Source organism: Geospiza fortis, unplaced genomic scaffold (assembly GCF_000277835.1).
Source record: "Geospiza fortis unplaced genomic scaffold, GeoFor_1.0 scaffold23, whole genome shotgun sequence".
Lineage (NCBI taxonomy): Eukaryota > Metazoa > Chordata > Aves > Passeriformes > Thraupidae > Geospiza > Geospiza fortis.
In genome coordinates this window covers 2,071,989-2,090,569 of record NW_005054303.1, presented here as the reverse complement: position 1 = coordinate 2,090,569, position 18,581 = coordinate 2,071,989, and the positions used below count along the sequence as shown (strand labels likewise).

The 18,581-nt window shown below is 35.7% G+C and overlaps 1 protein-coding gene across 2 annotated transcripts in view; it reads left to right on the top strand.

Moving 5' to 3' along the window:
- The window catches only part of DICER1 (dicer 1, ribonuclease III), a 47,356-nt gene that overhangs the window by 3,976 nt on the left and 24,799 nt on the right, over positions 1-18,581 (top strand). Inside the window, exons 3-12 of one of the 2 annotated variants that reach the window (XM_031066320.1) lie at positions 4,783-4,972; positions 5,878-6,040; positions 6,456-6,586; positions 7,471-7,605; positions 8,342-8,502; positions 9,708-9,876; positions 11,970-12,442; positions 16,037-16,169; positions 17,255-17,497; positions 17,596-17,750. In XM_031066320.1, coding sequence (XP_030922180.1) covers positions 4,829-4,972; positions 5,878-6,040; positions 6,456-6,586; positions 7,471-7,605; positions 8,342-8,502; positions 9,708-9,876; positions 11,970-12,442; positions 16,037-16,169; positions 17,255-17,497; positions 17,596-17,750 — 1,907 coding nt within the window. In that variant the 5' untranslated portion in view covers positions 4,783-4,828. Of the gene's footprint in view, positions 1-4,779; positions 4,973-5,877; positions 6,041-6,455; positions 6,587-7,470; positions 7,606-8,341; positions 8,503-9,707; positions 9,877-11,969; positions 12,443-16,036; positions 16,170-17,254; positions 17,498-17,595; positions 17,751-18,581 lie in introns of both variants that reach the window. The other variant, XM_005417864.2, reaches the window with a different exon arrangement.

Below are 18,581 nucleotides of genomic sequence, written 5' to 3'. Positions count from 1 at the left end.
TAATCATTAAGTTGTGAATACAGCACAAACTATGCTCACAAATGGTGGTAAAAACTTGAAAGTTGCATCCCCAGGACAATAGTCTCTTCTCTGTGCACCTCAGTGCCATTCCATAAGTGTTTTAAACTGGCCTCCAAGCATGACTGGATCCAGGATGTCTCATTGCAGGTGAAGCCTCTGGTTGGTTTGGCTTCTATTCCCTAGTGCAGTAAACCTTGAATGAAACCTTTTGTGTGCCAGGGGATGGCTTCAAATTGGATTTAGTCATGTGACTGAAAAGTCTACACCACAGTTCCAGATTTATTGAAGACTGGAAAAAATGCTATTGTATGTTGTTGACTTCATTTCCAACATTGTATATTTTTCTGAAAAACAGTTCTTTAAATGATGGAATAAGGGGTTAATTTTGGCTCTGCAGTTCACGATCTGTTCACATAAATGTGCTTTAAAATAAGGTTGTGTATTCTGCTCTTAAAACTGTCAAGATTGGTGGCCATGAAACTAGAACTTTCTCTATTATTTAAGTAGAACAAATAAGCTTGAGCCTTATCCAGCTTCCATAACTAGTCTAGAGGCACGGGAAGTATGATTTGTTTCAGGTGTTTCTCGCTCCAAGTTCAACTTCAGCAAGTTCTTACAATTTCTTGTTCTGTCAGATTTCAAAATAATGCAGTGAGCAAAGATGGAACATCTTGAAAAGTATCTTTATTACCCAGCACTGGCTGAGCAGGACTAGTTTGGCTTTTTGTTATCCTTCACTGTTAGCTAGTTTCAGTTAGCTCATGTTCAGTTTTCTGTCCATAGATTCTGAACATATGTGCTTGCATCTCAAATGTTTTCAATTTAAAATCTGTTCTTCAAGTAGATGTGCGCTTTCCCTTTTTATTTCTAGATGATCCTGTTCTGCTTTTCTTTTATTGAAGAACTTAATTTTTTTCCTTGCTATTGAAATAGAGACTCTAGAATGATACAGTTACTGCATTATTCTGGCTTACTCCCATAATAATGTTGACGTTGATCTTGTCAGATGTTATATACTTCCAATACAAATCATAGAAATGAGGACCAGAACTAGGAAATCTTAGTATAGCAGAAAGAAACATTGATTTGGGTGGATAACTTTTTCTTTTTACCTGACTTTGCTTAAATTCCCTATCTCTGTATGTTCTTTCAAATATGTTGTGACTCATGCAAGCTCAGCCCAGGTATGATTTCAACACAATGCTGTTTTGGTACACAGAAACCTAAGTAGTAGTTTAGAGTATATGTTGTTTCACATCTTTCCAGATAATGCTGGAGCCATAGGTAAGCATAAATCCTCTTGCTTCTTACAGCAGGGTAGCTGAACTGGTATCACTGTTACTAGGTGCATAGCAAAAGAAGTGAATTACTTGTAATATTGGATCCTGTACTTGTTTCTTATTAGCAGCCTTTTAAAAAAGGTTGGTTTTCTCTCCTTAATTCCCTTCTGGTATTGTGATATAGCTATTTTATATGTTCCAAAAGTTGTATTTATCATTTGAAAAAGAAACACATGACAGAGGGAGCAGAAAACAAAGAGGAGGAGCTGCTCATCCAAAGTGATTTATAAATAACTGAAGTGGCTGGGCTTGTGTACAAGAATGATTGAGGAATCAGCTTCAGCTTTTACTATGGAAAATGTTTGGATATTTTTTCCCTGGTCCGTTCTAGCAATTATTATAACAGTGAGGTCTTATTTTAAACAAAGCAAACATTAGTTGTTTTTCACCAGTTACTCTGTGCAAGTAGAGAAGCATGATTTACTGTAGTCACGCAAAAGACCTTTGTGTTCTTCAAACACTGCAGGGGTTTGAACTGTATGGTCTTTAAGGTTCAACCCAAACTATTCTATGATTCTAAGGATGTTTTTGTCTGTGTTACCAACTCATGCTTCCACTCACTGGAATACAAAAAGAGGAGCTAGATATATTAAAGAGAGCTTCATCTGTAAGCTTGGAGAAGGGAATGTTGGGGGGACGACACCTTTCCCTGTTTTTTCTCCCTTCTCCCCTGTTCTCCTGCACCTAAGCTGTCAGTTCATACAAAAGCTTCACTAAAGTTAGTAGTACCCAGTGTCTTCTGATGTTTTCTGCTGGTGTCTGCAGAAGACTCTGTGTCTTGCTACTGTCCTTGCCACGTGACTGATTTAATCTATCAGTCACATACTGATAAACATCAAGTACATTTGATGTGTGAGCGCTCAGTAGATCAGAATGTCAAGGATCATCAGATTGCTACATGCAGCTGTATAACACCTAAACCATTCTATGATGACTGTATCTTTCCTGCCAGGTGTATCCTATGAGCCAAAGCTTTTGAGTCCTAGTGGAGGAACAGCCACTAGTTCCAAGGAGAGAATGAACCAAAACATCTTTAGTTGTGCCAGATTAGAACACTTTATAAAACTATTGCTATAGTTGCATTGTTAGAACCTGCATGTGCTTGTATGCATTCTTTGGAATGTATAGAAACAATTTAAGAATCTACAGGAGCCTTTTTTTTGTATTACAACTGAAATGAATAATGACATAATACTGATTTTGTGGTTTGTGTAGACTGTTTTCCTTTATTTACAGCTAAATAAAGCAATATTGATTCATTTTAACTGTTTAGGTAATCTGAAATACTTGGGCTCAAATGGTAGCTTACATTACAGGAGTAAAAAGTAAATGAGAAGGTTGCTATGAATTTGGAGATCATCCTAAAGCAACTGAAAAAACATCAAATGTCAGGCATGTTCTTTACTATGTCCTGTGGAAATGCCTATTTGTTCTTTTGAGTGTTTTTAGGATTTTAAAGCATCTTCTCACTATGACAGTTTTGATGACACCCAAATAAAAATATCAGCCAATATTCTAGTGGTATCAACACACTTTGTATATTAAAGAGGAACATTTTGGATGGAGGGGGAAGTATGTTTATTGCTGATCCTAAATTCAAGAAGTTACATGTATCCTTTTCACTAAGTAGCATTTACTACTGGATGTTTGTCTACAAAAGATAAATATGTTTTTACAATGGAACTGTGTGTATAATGTTATTTCAGCTTAACCACACTGTCCATCAGGGCTTCCCCTGCCACTTAAATGAATTGAGACAAAGCTTTATCTGACCACTTACTGTAAAGTGAAATTACTTCTGACTGAAGGAGGAGTGATCATGTAGTTCAATGTATTGCCTTCTCTTTATTTTACAATGTTTACCTGAGATGGAAAGTGAGGTCATTAGTTTAATCTCTTTTTTTAAGGCTTCCTATAATTATTTAATGCTAGTTTAATATCAGTGTCTGGACATGGTCCAGATTATAATATTTAATTTAAAAATATTAACAAATAACAGAACAACAGTGTTATGAATACTTCTCTTAATTACAGAATTACATAATTACTAGGGTTGGAAGGGACCTCTGGAAATCTAGTGAGTGTCCCATTTTTTATTTATTTGTACTGCTTTCTTTTTTTACTCTCTCTTCAGTTATTTCTGATAACCATTACTGGTTCTCTCTCAGATAGTGTATTATACTTCTCTTATTTATTTTTATTCCTTACTGCACGTCTGCAAAACTTTAGCAACTTTCCTATTTGTATAGAAAAGCAAGAACATTTCAATGCAATAAAATGAAAATTAGCTTTTCCTCATGCCTTTTTAATGAATTATTAAATAGTAATGCATCATCAATTTTATGCATTTCTCAACCCATACTGATGCTAAAATTAATATAGAGCTTGTAGAAATTTTGAGGAAAACTAACTTTTGAAGATACTGTTTTTTAACAGGGTATGTATCCAGTTTAAGGAGGAAGTATTCAAAATTTCTTAGATTTCACATAGTATTTTTCTGTATACTTCAGCAATATTTTTGTATATCATCAGGCCATAATCACTTTCCCAGGCTAAAGGTTTTTATGTTGTGGGGTTTGTTTGTTTGTTTTACTTGGCAATTTTTTTGTTTAGTCTTGTTTGTTGTAACCTTGATAATTCCTGACAAATAGCAGATGTTTTTAGCACACACAAACACACCCTGATGATGAGGACTTCATAGCCTCAGTGGGAAAGTGTTCTGCAGTGCTCAGTTGTCATGAAGTTCTGAATGCTTTGTTTATGAATTACAGTGTTTTATGGAAGTTGGTGGTTAACCTGGTAAGGATTCCATTCTCTGTTAGTCTGTACCAGAGTCATCAGCAGTTATCTATAATGCTTCTGCCAGTTCTTAAAAAGATAATCTAATCAGAATCTGATGATTTGAAAATACTGACATTCTTGTGTAGTTTCTGTTCTTGTCCTAGCAATTAGAATAAAATTCCTGTGTATTTAAACCTTTAATTTGTCAAAGGCCTTTTTGGTTGGAAAGAAAAATGGAAAATTTGATACATGTGCCTGTGCTGTAAATTTTAGTGTTTTTCTTTCCTGAAATAAAGCTAAGACAGCTTTACTTTTTAAAGCTTAAATTTAAAATTAAATTCTGTCAGACCATAAATGGAACTTCATATTAAAATTTATGCATGTAAATCCAAATGCCTGTAATGAGCATTGTCCTGTAAAGTACAGCTCCTTTTGAATTTCTGGGGTACTTTGATAAGCACACATCTTCAAGTGAAGAAGTGCCTGTAAATTTAAAATTAACATCTTCTGCTGAAAATAGTATGAGAAGAAACACTTCTGTAAGTAAAATCAAGTAATATCCTTTTCTTGATAAAAATTTTGTCGTATTGCTTGAGATTGTGAGTGTATCTAATACCATTTCATTTTGTTCTCATAGTAGGCTGTGCTGGAGCAAAAATGCAATGAAAGAAACACTGGATGAATGAATGAAAAGCCCTGCTTTGCAATCCCTCAGCATGGCAGGACTGCAGCTCATGACCCCTGCTTCCTCCCCAATGGGTCCATTTTTTGGACTACCATGGCAACAAGAAGCAATTCATGATAACATTTACACGCCAAGAAAATATCAGGTACTAGTGGTAGTACTAATACAGTAACATCAAGAAAAGTACAATTAAATCCGTTAATTAATGGAAAAAGAACAAGAGCAGGTGGAGAATGTGCTGTGATGCACACTGTCAGGATGTGCCTCTTTCAGCTCCACCTGTTGGGAGCTAATTCTTTAGTTTGGCTTTGTTTGACATTTGTTATATCCCCCTTCCCTCTTCTAAGTTTGCTCTAATGAGCAGAACAGCTTTTCAGCTGAGTGTTCTGCCATTCTCTGCAGAATGCTGCTGGGGACAAATAAACTGTGCCTCTCAATTCTGTGCATACATCATGTCTCCTTCCATCTCTCACTTTGTCTTCCACATGGTATACTGATTTTGATTTTTGGTTCACATCCTGGTCAAAGCAGCCCTCTCAAGTCAGAGACCCCATCAGGATACTCTGATTTTTCACTTTAAGGAAAACTGAGTTCTAGAATACCAGTTCTCGTTGCACTGCATAGGTGCCCAGAAGCATTTTTTTAGCATTACTGAGAAACTCGGATCACCTTCAGCTAGTCTGCTTGCTTATTGGGCTGAATTGATGTGTGCAATTGGATTTAAAAGCTGTCGTTTCTTTCTTCATACCATGTATGTAGTGGCAGAATCATCTATTGAAAAGGTACATTCAGAAAGCTACCTGAGAGCAGATTGTGGTACTGAAGGATTTTAGATTTAAAAGCTGAGCTATATATAGTGTGTTAATATTTTTGAAGGATTGTGAGAACACATTGTTATGAAAGAGACCTGTTAATTACATGGCATGTGACAGATTTCAAGTGATACTATTGACTTGTACTTGTCTATAGTTTATTTATCACTTCTGTTATTTTTTGTCAGCTTTTTTATTGCATTACTGCAAGTAAGGACATTCTTATTTTTTAACCTAGGTTGAACTGCTTGAAGCAGCTTTGGATCATAATACAATAGTCTGCTTAAACACTGGCTCAGGGAAGACTTTTATTGCAGTACTACTCACTAAAGAACTGTCCTATCAGATCAGGGGAGATTTCAACAAAAATGGAAAAAGAACTGTGTTCTTGGTCAACTCGGGTAAGGGGAAATGTTCCTAAACACACTGCTATTACTTCCGTGGAATATTCTGTAACAGAAGTTCTTTGAAAGCAAAGTTGGAAGAAACTTCTTTGTAAAGCCTTCAACAGCAAGGATGTGATGCATTTCATCTTTTGTTTCATTGTCTGTTTAATGTAATCTGTTTATATATATCTAACATGTTCTGTTTTCTAATTTAAAGTTAAGACATTGAATCTGAAGTGCAATTTAGTTAGCACTCTGTTTCCTTGATGTGGTTCTGCATAGAGGCAGTTGCCATGTACACACGGTGTAACATTAGTCTAAGCTAAAGAACACATTATGAAATGTGGTGCTAGGTTATATGACACACATTTTATAAATTGAAGTATGAGCATACCTTTATTTAAATGAGATTTATTTTTTCTTTCTTAAGCGAATCAAGTTGCTCAACAAGTGTCAGCTGTCAGGACACATTCAGACCTTAAAGTGGGAGAGTATTCGAGTTTGGAGATAACTGAATCATGGACAAAAGAGAAATGGAGTCAGGAATTCTCTAAGCATCAGGTAATGTATTAAGTAAAAACTGTAAGGAAAGCATACAGAGAGTTAGGTTGGATCAAAAGTGATTCCTTCCAATTATGCATTCAGTCTTTTTTAAAAAGAAATCGAGCATATTGGTAATATTTGTATGTTAATTTTGAGGCAAATATGTGTAGGTGTTTTCAGGTTGTTTTTAAAAAGCCATCCTCTAAGTCCTTTGTTTTCAATCGCCCTGACTTGCAGAAGAAATTTTGAGTGTGTATACCGTACTTTAAATGCTATTAAAATTTTATTAAATGTTAGGGTTTGGGGGTTTACTTTCTGGTGATTCTTTATGGAATATGTCTGAGGAACTCTGACAGAAGAAAGTGTTACTATACTTAGTGAAGTTCAAAGTGAGTGTAAAAACTTCATAATTTTAGCAACAAACTCAATTTTTATGTGTTAGTGTACAAGAAATAAGTTTTTCTTTAAAAAGAATTCTGATAATTTCCTGCTTATGTTACAGCTGCAAATAGTTAAGAGCTTATGAAGAACTATTATTCTTGCTGGAGACATGATGATGGGACACATATAAGGGCACTAACTTAATTTATTAGGAATATTTAATGACACCTGTTCTGTGTGGTCTGGTTGCTGTTGAGATTGTCTGTTGTATTCATTTTTTAACTAGGCATGTGCCTGTAGAGATACAGACAAATACATAAATACACCTCCATTCAGAGAGATGGCTTTCTCCAGTAGAGGACATTTTAGTCTCTCTTGTCCTTACCTGGTGTAGGTGTATCAATAGGCATTGGTGTTTGCCAATGCTGCCTCACAAGACCTGCAGAAAACAATTCCTCCTTCACCTGACCTCTGATAGCTTGTACTTTTCTTGTACTGACATTTTTTTCCTTTCAATCCAGGTTCTGGTTATGACATGTCATGTTGCTTTGACTGTTTTGAGAAATGAGTATTTATCCCTGTCAAATATTAATCTTCTGGTGTTTGATGAGTGCCATCTTGCAATCCAGGATCATCCATACCGTGAGATTATGAAGGTGCATTTATTGCATGAATGTTTAATATACTTGGTTGATGAAGAAAAGTGAGTGGGAGAGCTGGAGAATTGGAAACCAAAAAAAGATATTAGTAGAACCAATGTTAGCATGTTCCTGGGACTGTGAAATTACTGTATTAAGACTTCAGTGATACTGTATGGTAGAAGAATAATGTATTTACTGTATTTTACCATGGGGACTAAAGACAAATCTGTCTTTAACAGAGAAGCTAAATTTATTGAATTAGGGGAATTTTTAAAATTCATCAATGAAATATTTGAGTTAGGGAATGAGATATGCTAATCAATTTTTATTATTTTTAAAAATGCTGATCTCTAAAGGTGTTACTGGGAGTCTTTCCAGAATATTATTGGCTTCATGTTGTTTTTGGCTTATAAGTGAGAGATACCTGCATAATAAGTATCTTTCCAAATCTCTTTTCAAATGTATGTGCCTTTTTATATGGTGTGGAAGTATTATGTTATGTATTGTAGGTATGACAAGAGTATTCTGTTTAATGCTAACTGTTTCCATTTCTCCATGTTGTAAATACTTACCTTTAAATGTGATGGCTGTTTAACTTCCAGTCAGTAGAACAGAAAATGTTAATTTAATGTTTGGTTCCGTTTGCAACACCTGCTATTGAAATAAAAGTTTCCAGCCTAAGCATCATAAATTTGCAGGTAGATTAACAGCATACCTTTTGTAAATAGTTTAATTTGATTTTATTTCACAGATCTGTGAGGATTATCCATCATGTCCTCGAATTTTGGGATTAACAGCTTCCATTTTAAATGGGAAATGTGATCCTGCTGAGTTAGAGGAGAAGATCCAGAAACTGGAGAAAATTTTGAAGAGCAATGCTGAAACTGCAACTGATTTGGTGGTCTTGGACAGGTGTGTTTTAAAATGATTGTGGGTAAATTGATGCTTGCATTTTCGTTTTGGATAGAGGAGTAAACCAGTAGCAGTATTTAGTCTCCTAAATTTTATAAAAGTTTGTGTGTATATGATGCTGATATTCCATTTAGGACTTTTGAGTATAAAGGCTGATTCGCCTTGGTAGGGAGAGATTTTCTTTTGTTAAAAAACAAAACAAAAGATAAAACAGAACAGATCCTCTAACAAAAAAACCCAACCCAAAACAACAAAAAAAAACCCTCAATACACCACCAAGCTAAAAACCTGACATTTCATGAAATACTTCTGAACTTTTAAAATGCACTCTTTTGTGTGGAGTGTAACTGTTTCACGCCCAGTGTATGCCATAGTGTCACTATTTAGGAAAATGTGGCAGCATCCCCAGTACAATGTGCTCTTAATGCAAGAGAAGTTACCTTTTTTTTTTTTCTTTCCTTCAAATGCATAGCCCGGGTTTTAAAGGCTAATGAAAGATAGAGGGAGAGGAAGTAATAAATACTTAAATAACAGAGCAAGTGAGTTACAGAATCTAGAATCCTGTGAGTGTTGTTTAAACTAAAGGTGATGATAATGCAACAGCTTGTTGTAGGGGAAAGTAGGGTGAAATGGTTGCTATGTAGCATGTTTTCTCCTACCACCTGTACTGTATTGTTGAGTTTCAAATAAATGTTAAAAAGTTATCGAACAGGTGTTTTGTCCATGCATAAATGTTTTAAATGCATTTTTTTGAACTTGTCTGAACCATTTCCTTTTAAGAATTTTCCCTTGCTGCCATTCAAGAATAATTACTTTACTTGTGTAAATGTGTTTAGAGACATAAATTTACTTTATGTAGATTGGTTTTCTTTTGTAGAGCAAGAGAATGCACTATTGAAAAACAAATGAAGATATTGATGAAGTAATTAGAATTTGCTTAAATTTTCCAGTATTTGAAATGAGAATAGCAAGATTAGCCTTCTTTTTAGGAGTGTATTAGAACAGTATCTAGTCAGTATTTTGGGAGGTGGAGGTTTTTCTGAAGTGTTTAACTGTATAATTTTTAATAATTATTGATTCATGGTGGGGAAAGAAATGTTCTTGAATACATGTCATGTTGCTGTTGAGTGTGCTGTATAACCTGAAGAGCTGAAATAGCTCTGCTTTCAGAAGCTGTGTTTAACTTGATCTTTGCCCTCATTAAGATATACTTCTCAGCCATGTGAGATTGTTGTAGACTGTGGACCATATACTGACAAAAGTGGGTTGTATGGAAGATTATTAAAGGAATTGGATGAAGCACTTGCTTTTCTGAATGACTGCAACATATCTGTACATTCAAAAGAAAGAGATTCTACCTTAATTTCTAAGCAGGTAAGGATATCAAGAAATTTGAGAAACCTGGGAATAGAAATCGTACTACTGTTTATCTTTGCCATGTATGTTACATAACTGAAACCTCCTTAGCTAGCCATTCTTGATTATCTGAAGCAAAAAGACTTCTGATTTTTGTGTTCATTAGCATGCAGTTGTTGCCATAAATAAGTGGGGCTTCAATGTCAGGCATTGATTAGAATTCCATTTAGTTTGAGATTCAGATTTGCTTAAAGCATTAAAACAATTCTACACCCTGATGTTCTAGGTCCTTAGTTCTGAAGTCAAGAATTTGACATTTTCACAGTCTCCTATGACCTTTGAACCATTCAGTACATAAGAGGAAATAAGGCTTCAGGAAGAATTTAGACTGTTCCCTGTTGTATTAAAAGTTGGTAAAGGAAGAATTTAGGTAAAAATTCCAGCCAGAGATGTACAGTGTCTGTAATTTATCTTAGAACAATGTTGAACTAGTGTCACACCTTGCTGGAACAGAATTTGAATCTCAAGTCTTGCTTGACTTTCTCTGTGTTTGCCCGTGTGGTGTCCTGACCTTTTGCAGAGGATGATCCAGAAGGTGTGGAGTGTTTAGCAGGGACCTCTCGCACGGGGGGCCCAGGTACCCTTTTTAACCCTGCCTGGCCTTCCTGGTTTGGAATTGCCTGCTAAATTACAACTATGTAGGGATGTAAGTCTTTGAACAAGAAGTCAGTAATGGGTCACTACTGTGGCTATTCCTGTAATAGTCCATTAGAAATTTGGAGAATGTATTTCTTTCTTCAGCCCAAAATATTCCAGTTTCCATTAGCATTCTCAGAAAGTGAGGACTCTGACACTGTCTATAAAATATTATTTGTGCCAGAAGGAAAGATGGTACATAAGGCAGCCTGTCACAGTGCATGGGAATTTGAAGTCCTGGTTACTTTTGTGCTAAACTATAATAGGCTAAAATACATAAGGAATGCTGGCTGGAGGCAATCTTCATGACTTGCCGAGTCCAGAAGAGTGGATTAACTGCTCTGCATCTAAAGCTTGTAACCCTCTGTGCTTGTTTTAAAACCAGGAGCTCTCTGGAAGATGGAGACATCCGTATTAAGAAAAGAAGCAAGTTTCAGACTGAGGTGCTTTATGTCTTGGCAGTGTAGAGTATCAAACCTCTGTATTGCAGTCACAACTAGTCTAGATAGTTTTGCCCTTAAGTCTTAGGACTAATAAACTCCACAGAGGATAGGATAGCATCAAGAGGATGATAGCCTGTTCTTTATTTCCTCACAGAAGGGAAGAAGGAAGAGAAATTAAAGCAGCAGCTGAACCAGTGTCCTGTTATGGTACCATTGTAGTTCTTCTGGTACAATATAGGGCATCCAAACAATAAGTCCTTTTAATAGTGTTATCTGTGTACCCCATTTCTGAATTCCTAGTTTATTGTCTGACAACTTCACTCTTCTGGAGGAAACAAGTTCTCATAAGATAAGATTATGATGGTATTCTACTGCCTACTCTGTTTTCTATGAATGGGATATGGTTTTCTCTTTTTACTATTCCACCCACACGTACAAACCACTGTGCTCTGTTTTTCCTAGGCCAGACTTCTTAAGGCTACCTTAAGGCCACTGTGCAAATTTCTGGTTATATATTTCTGAAACCCTGCCAGCTGTCAGTAGTAAATAAAGTATAAATGCCCAGTAAACTGTTTATTAGTTCTGTGTTATGTAGTAAAGATAAGAATTTTTGTTTTGTTTATCTAGCTGCTTCAAAAAGCATTCTTCTTTTTATTATAAATTTCAAATTGCAGTTCTACAAAATGACAAAATTTTGATTAGGTTTGGGGTTTTTTGCAGATTTGGAAATGTACAGTTTGAAGTTGATTGGTAATAATTTAAGTGGGGGGAGGGGGGAACTTGCTGCATTAGAAACACCAAATTTCCCAAGGTCATCTAAATAAGAAAAACAGACTTCTGCATTTTGTTTAAGTAGAAAAATTGCCATAATCCTTACAAAGACTGTGCTTTAAGAGAAAAAAAGCCCATAGTCTTAAATGAATAGTTCATGAATGTACTTTTTGAACTGATACTTGAATTCATTTGTTGTAGATATTGTCAGACTGTCGAGCTGTGTTGGTTGTTCTGGGACCGTGGTGTGCAGATAAGGTAGCTGGGATGATGGTGAGAGAGCTGCAGAAGTATATCAAACATGAACAAGAGGAGCTGCACAGGAAATTTTTATTGTTTACAGACACTTTCCTAAGGAAAATACATGCACTCTGTGAAGAGCACTTCTCGCCTGCCTCACTTGACCTGAAATTTGTGACCCCAAAAGTAATAAAGCTGCTTGAAATCTTGCGCAAATACAAACCATATGAACGGCAGCAGTTTGAAAGTGTTGAATGGTATAACAATAGGAATCAGGATAATTACGTATCTTGGAGTGATTCTGAAGATGATGATGAGGATGAAGAAATTGAGGAGAAAGAGAAGCCAGAGACTAATTTCCCATCTCCCTTTACTAATATTTTATGTGGAATTATTTTTGTGGAAAGAAGATACACAGCAGTTGTTCTAAATAGGTAAAGCTTTTTATTAAACAAAATATATATATTCTGAAGGAAAAAGGCAGACTTAGCTGCCAGGATGTTAATATCATGAATATATGTAGGGAATTTCTTTGTATTTTAAGAACTCTCTTCATAAAGTTGGTTTAGGAGATCATACAGAATATTTCTAAAGCATATGAGAAGAGTGTATGTCTTTGAAAGTTGTACTCAAGGACTTGTTTCAGACCTGAGTTTTTGATTCCTTTTAGAAGGCAAATTGTTAAATACTGTACTAAAACTGTAAAATAAGCATATACTGATTTGTTGTAATTGGTCTTTAGATTTATATTTTCAATGGATGTTGAAAACTTCTCTAGCCTACTGAGTTCAATACTTCTGGAAATCTCACCATTACCCTACTAAATCACAATATTATATGATCCAAGTCTAGAGAAAATCAAATTTACCCTTGGACACATATCTCTCAAGATTTACCAGTACTGCTTTCACAGTTGATGTTTATAAAGCACTTTCGTAGTCAAACACTGAGTGCTTTCTTAAAGTCTCTACCAAGAAAAATATGAATGTGGGAGTATTTGCCAACTGGCAATATTGTAGTTCTTTATCAGTTCCTATTCTTGAATATGATACATGTTAGTTATGTATAGCACTTAATTGTTAAAAGCCATTTGCCACAAACTGTGAATGACATGATTGATTCACCTATGCTGGTTTTAGTTTTCAGGTTTTTTCAGGTTTCTCTGATAGTGTAGCAAATGTCCTGTGCCAGGTGTTCATTGCATTCTGGATACCTCTAAATCTGACCCCTCTGTTGGTACATTTTTGCTCAAGTTAATAAGTGCATAACATATTCTTTGTTCTGCAGACTTGTCTATGTCAACTTTTGTCAACTTTTATCTTTTCCTTTTTTGTATTTTAAGTATGTTCGCATAAATCTGCAGTATGAGGCAAACCAAGCTGTTCAGCATAATGAACATATTCTATTAATAAGTCCTGAAGAAATGACATTAACAGTCTTTTGCTGAGCTGAAATGAGTATTTCATTACCCTATAGGGAATGAACAGAATTCTGAAGACTTTTTTCTTCTCTGTTCAGTTATGAATGTGATTTAAATCATACTGGTTTTCCACTGTGCATTCATTCTTGTATTCTGTTATTTATACAATATCCTAATTGCTGTTGAGCCTGACAGAACACAGAGTCTAGATTAAATAGGTGATCAAATTCTGCCATCTTTGAGCCTTAGGCACCTTTAGTAGAGGTTATTGGTAGCAAAATATAAAACTATATGTAACTTTTTGTCCCCTTCTGAAAGCTAGCTGCCAGAATCTCAAAATGCTCCTTTACCTCATGTAGCACCTGATTTCAGAACACCTGATATTGTATTGGCCATCAGACTGGAAGCCTTTGGTGGAGAAGCTCACTGTAGGCCTTCTTCAGCAGAGTGCATTTGATTTCGAGGTTTTGTATAGGGGGAAGACTCTCTACTGAATGAGAAAGTCATGAGTGTTTGAATTAATGTATCACATCTATTTCCAGTAATGGAACCGAGTGAAAACAGAAGTATAATTTTTCTTAAAACACAGTTATTATGGTAATATTTAGAATACCATTTTATGAAATCTAGGATGACTAAAGAAGGGCAAAATTCATGGCATGAGTTGTACTTTCTGTCTTTATTATTGCACTTGGTGGAGTGTCTTGCTGAGTGTTTAAGTTGATACGTACAGTTCAGTTCTGGTGCCTATAAGCTTGTTTTCAAAATAGAAGACATTTTCTAAAGCCCAGTTCCCTTCCATTTGCATTGTAAGTGCCTCTTAGCTCCCTTAAGAGAAGGGTTTGAAAGCAGAAGTTTGAAAAGCAGAAGTTATCTGTTTGAAAAACACGACCTGTTACCTACCACAAATAGTTTTTTTTAGTCACAAGTTTGGAGTCCTATATGTTTCTCAGAAACTTGGCAAAGATTTGCGATGAAGTGTTTATTCACGTGCTTTTTATTGTCCATTCCTATACAAGTAAACTAAAGTAAGAATGTTTGAGATGTTTAGTAGGTACTCAATTTGTATGACCTCACAGAAATGCCATGTTGAAAAAGAAATAAAAATATATTTCTGTCCAGTTATTAACCCATACTTTCTTAGACTGTCTGTCTCAAGAGCCTGGACTGCATACAGAAATGTAACTGCAAATACAGTTTGCACTTCACACAAGAGGGTCCTTCTAGTCTTTTTCCCTAAGGATGGCAAGTTGTATGCCTGTTTTCTGTCCTCTTGCCTATCTCCCTGTTCATTCCAGTTTTAACAGATTGCAAAGGAGGAAAACCTTCAAGGTGTTTTATGTTCCCATAAATTTTGTTTAAAATGGGGACTAGGAAAGGGCGCTAGACTTGAGTAGTTTCCCAAGGGTAGAAAGAGCAGGGAGAACTTTGCATTTTCCCTCTGGTTTGGCAGCAGCTTGCTGGGCAGATGGTAGGCTTATAGCTGGGGACTGGAACAGCATCCATCTACTCTGTGTGAGACAGAAATGCTAGGGATTTTTTGGGGAAAGGCTTGAGTTACTGCTTGAGGTGTAGAGAGACAGGCTGTTCTGTGGCTGTGGGGAGCACCTGGTAATGGACATGATGGATGTGCTTTGAGCAGAATAATAGTGGGATGGTTATAGTGACACATGCAAGGGATTATTTGTTGTATATAATAGCTTGATTTTTATTGGCTCTCCTGTTCACAAGCCTGTTTCAGTTGAGTAATTCCAAATTCTGTTCATCCTGAAAACTGATCAACTAATGATGCTTCAGCATACTTACTTTGATTGCACACTGTAATTGTGATTTTAAATCCATAAATGCCTCATTTTTAGATTTCATGTATTATTTAGGTGAGCAGTCTTCTACCTTATGTTGTGTGAAATCAGATCACTGCAGAAGCCAGCCTTTTCTGCTTCTATAACATAAAGAATAAATTGAGTGGAAATAAAGTGAGATCATGAAAGTTCCTCACATCCCTGTCAATTACTCCTTTTAAAGAATTGTATTACATCCTCTATTTGGATTAATTTCACAAGTAGTGAACATGTCAGTGTGTAGGCTGAGCATCGCTCTTGAGAAAAACAGGTCAACATTTTGTCACTGGTATACTTGAACAGAATAGATATTCTAGTATTAAGTAGAATTTCAATCTTACATTTTAACCTAGAAGTTAACATCTTATTCTGAAGTAACATACTTTTGTTGAAGAAGCAGATACAGGTCTTTCTTCTAAAATCAGCTAGGACCTACAAAAAAAGACGAACAAAGTAATTTTGAGTAGAGTGCTTTAACAACAGAGAGTCTTAAGAGTAATAGGTTGGTTTAAAAATATAGACTTTTAGCATGATAGGTCTGAAATGTTTGTGAAGCACAAAATGCATGAGCTCTCCTTGTGTTTCTGTATGCAGTCTCACTTGTGGTAACCTTACAGTGGTTTTTGAGAAGACTGCGGTCAATTTATGTGTTAACATGACTTAATTGTCATGCTTCCACTTTTCCTTTTAATATAGGTCTTAAAATAATAGATTTTCCTCCATTTTGTAGGTTGTGTAACTTCTAAAAACAAGTGTAATATTTTTAGGTTGATAAAAGAAGCTGGCAAGCAAGATCCAGAACTGGCTTACATCAGTAGCAATTTTATAACTGGACATGGCATTGGCAAGAACCAGCCTCGTAACAAGCAGATGGAAGTAGAATTTAGAAAACAGGAAGAGGTAACTTCAAGAAAAAAAATTTAAACTGGCAGTACCCTTTGTGTGTGTGTGTGCCTTTGAAAACAAAACAAATCAACAGGCAGAGTCCGGGGCACAGTCACTGGAAGTTCATAGCTTTTTTTAACAAATATGCTTACTTATTGGAGATCCAGATGCTGTTTGTAAAACAATAAAAGTATGTTTGCAGACACTGCTGTGTCACATTACACAAACAGAAATTAAGACTTCATATAAATTCATGTTTATAGCTAGTCATTTTCTAATTTTTCTGCATTGTGTTTGTGGTAGTATAATAGTATGTTAAGAATGTAAAGAATGTCAGGCTTACTGACATTTTCAGTAGTTTAGCTGATTTTAATATTTATCTTTTCTAAATATGAATTCGGTCCTTTGTTGAATGTTAAAATGTTAAAAAATAACTCCTGATTTTACATTATTTAAAGCTCATCCTGCCTGGGTTGTGCTCCAGATACCACACTTTTCCTTAGTATTGTAAATATCAGAAGTGCCAGTTCTAGAATGTGCTCTATCCCCTGAGGATGCTTCAGCCTCAGGAATATTAATTGTTGAATGTTAAAATGTTAAAAAATTTATTTAAAGTTTACATTATTTAAAGCTCATCCTGCCTGGGTTGTGCTCCAGACACCACACTTTTCCTTAGTATTGTTTCACATATAGTATAAATATCAGAAGTGCCAGTTCTAGAATGTGCTCTATCCCCTGAGGATGCTTCAGGCTCAGGAATATTTGGGAAAAGATGGTGTCCTGAAAGCATAATTTGTTTTTTCATTAATACCACAACTGAAAACTTGTAAGTAAATAGGGGGGATCTTCTCCATTCTTAGGGGTTATAGTAGCTTCTTAGACACATGTGATTCCACATACCTGATTTTATTCTTAGAAATCTGCTGGTTCTGATAAATAGTCTTGTTATGTTTCTGAAAAGATTCGTTGTAGTAGTTTTGTATTTCCGTGTCTGGACATATTTTGGGGGTGTTTGAGCCATTCATCTTGGTTTAATTGCTTTTTGTTGAATTTCATGATGGAAACACATCTTGTAAAATTTATCTTCATTACTTTTGCAGGTTCTTAGAAAATTCCGAGCACATGAGACCAACCTACTTATTGCTACTAGTATTGTAGAAGAGGGTGTTGACATACCAAAATGCAACTTGGTGGTGCGTTTTGATTTGCCCACAGAGTACCGTTCCTATGTGCAGTCAAAAGGAAGAGCTAGAGCACCAATTTCCAATTACATTATGTTAGCAGATACAGACAAAATCAAAAGTTTTGAAGAAGATCTTAAGACATACAAAGCAATTGAGAAGGTATGAGGTCAAAGGAGTGGGCCTGGGGTTTTTTAAGTGTATCTTAGTACTTTTTCAGGAAAAAACCTCTCATCGTGTTCTTTTCTTGGAATGTTAAGATCCTCCGAAACAAATGCTCAAAATCTCTTGATGCCAGTGAAACTGAAACTGAACCCATTGTTGATGATGATGATGTCTTTCCACCCTATGTATTGAGGCCAGATGAGAACAGTCCAAGGGTTACTATTAACACTGCTATTGGACACATAAATAGGTAAGAGGTATATTCACTTCTTACTTACCATTGAACAAAAGGCTTCTTAGTTCATTTTGCAACATGGATGCGTGGGGCATTATACACATTTCCTCTTAGGCACCTTGACAGAATCTTCTCTCCTAAGGGAAGTGGTCACAGAGGTTTGAAGGGATTATTTGCTTTCTTTATCTTTATCCTACCAGAGGTTCTAGCTCTGATAATAAATGTAGTGATGTTGATTCTTGTTTAATTAAATTCTCTGAAAACATTCAGCTTCAAAATGTGTAGTAAATTTGCATTTTTGCTCTTGTCAAGCTAGTTTTAAAAATAAATAAACAAACTGTTAAAACAGTAGTTAAATCTTCAGTTCTAGTATTCACCTATGTGGTAGCAGTCTGTTGCCATCTTTACAAACAAAACCACAGTAACTAAAGTCCACCAGACATGATGGGAGCTACTCAGATACCAACTTTGTAAGGGAATGGTAATTAGAGGAGGTTCTCAGTGATAGGAAGACAAAAAAGACAAGGAAGAAGATCCAGGGAGCTGTGGATCAGTCAATTTAACTCTAGTCATGTGGAATGCTATGGACAAAGTCCTCATGGCAATGGTTTTTAGGCCCATAAATAAAAGAGGGTTGGTAGAAACCAAGTTTTACCGACGGATTTTTATCTCTGGTGTCATGAAGTGGTTGACTGTGAAAAGCAGTGGATGTCATTTACTTAAGTAAAGCTTGTGATGCAATTGCCAGAGTACTACAGTAGAAGCTAAATTCTTGAGATGCAGACCATTTTGATGGACTGGCTGGTAAATAAAGCCTCTCAAAGCAGTCAGATTTGAAGCAGGAAT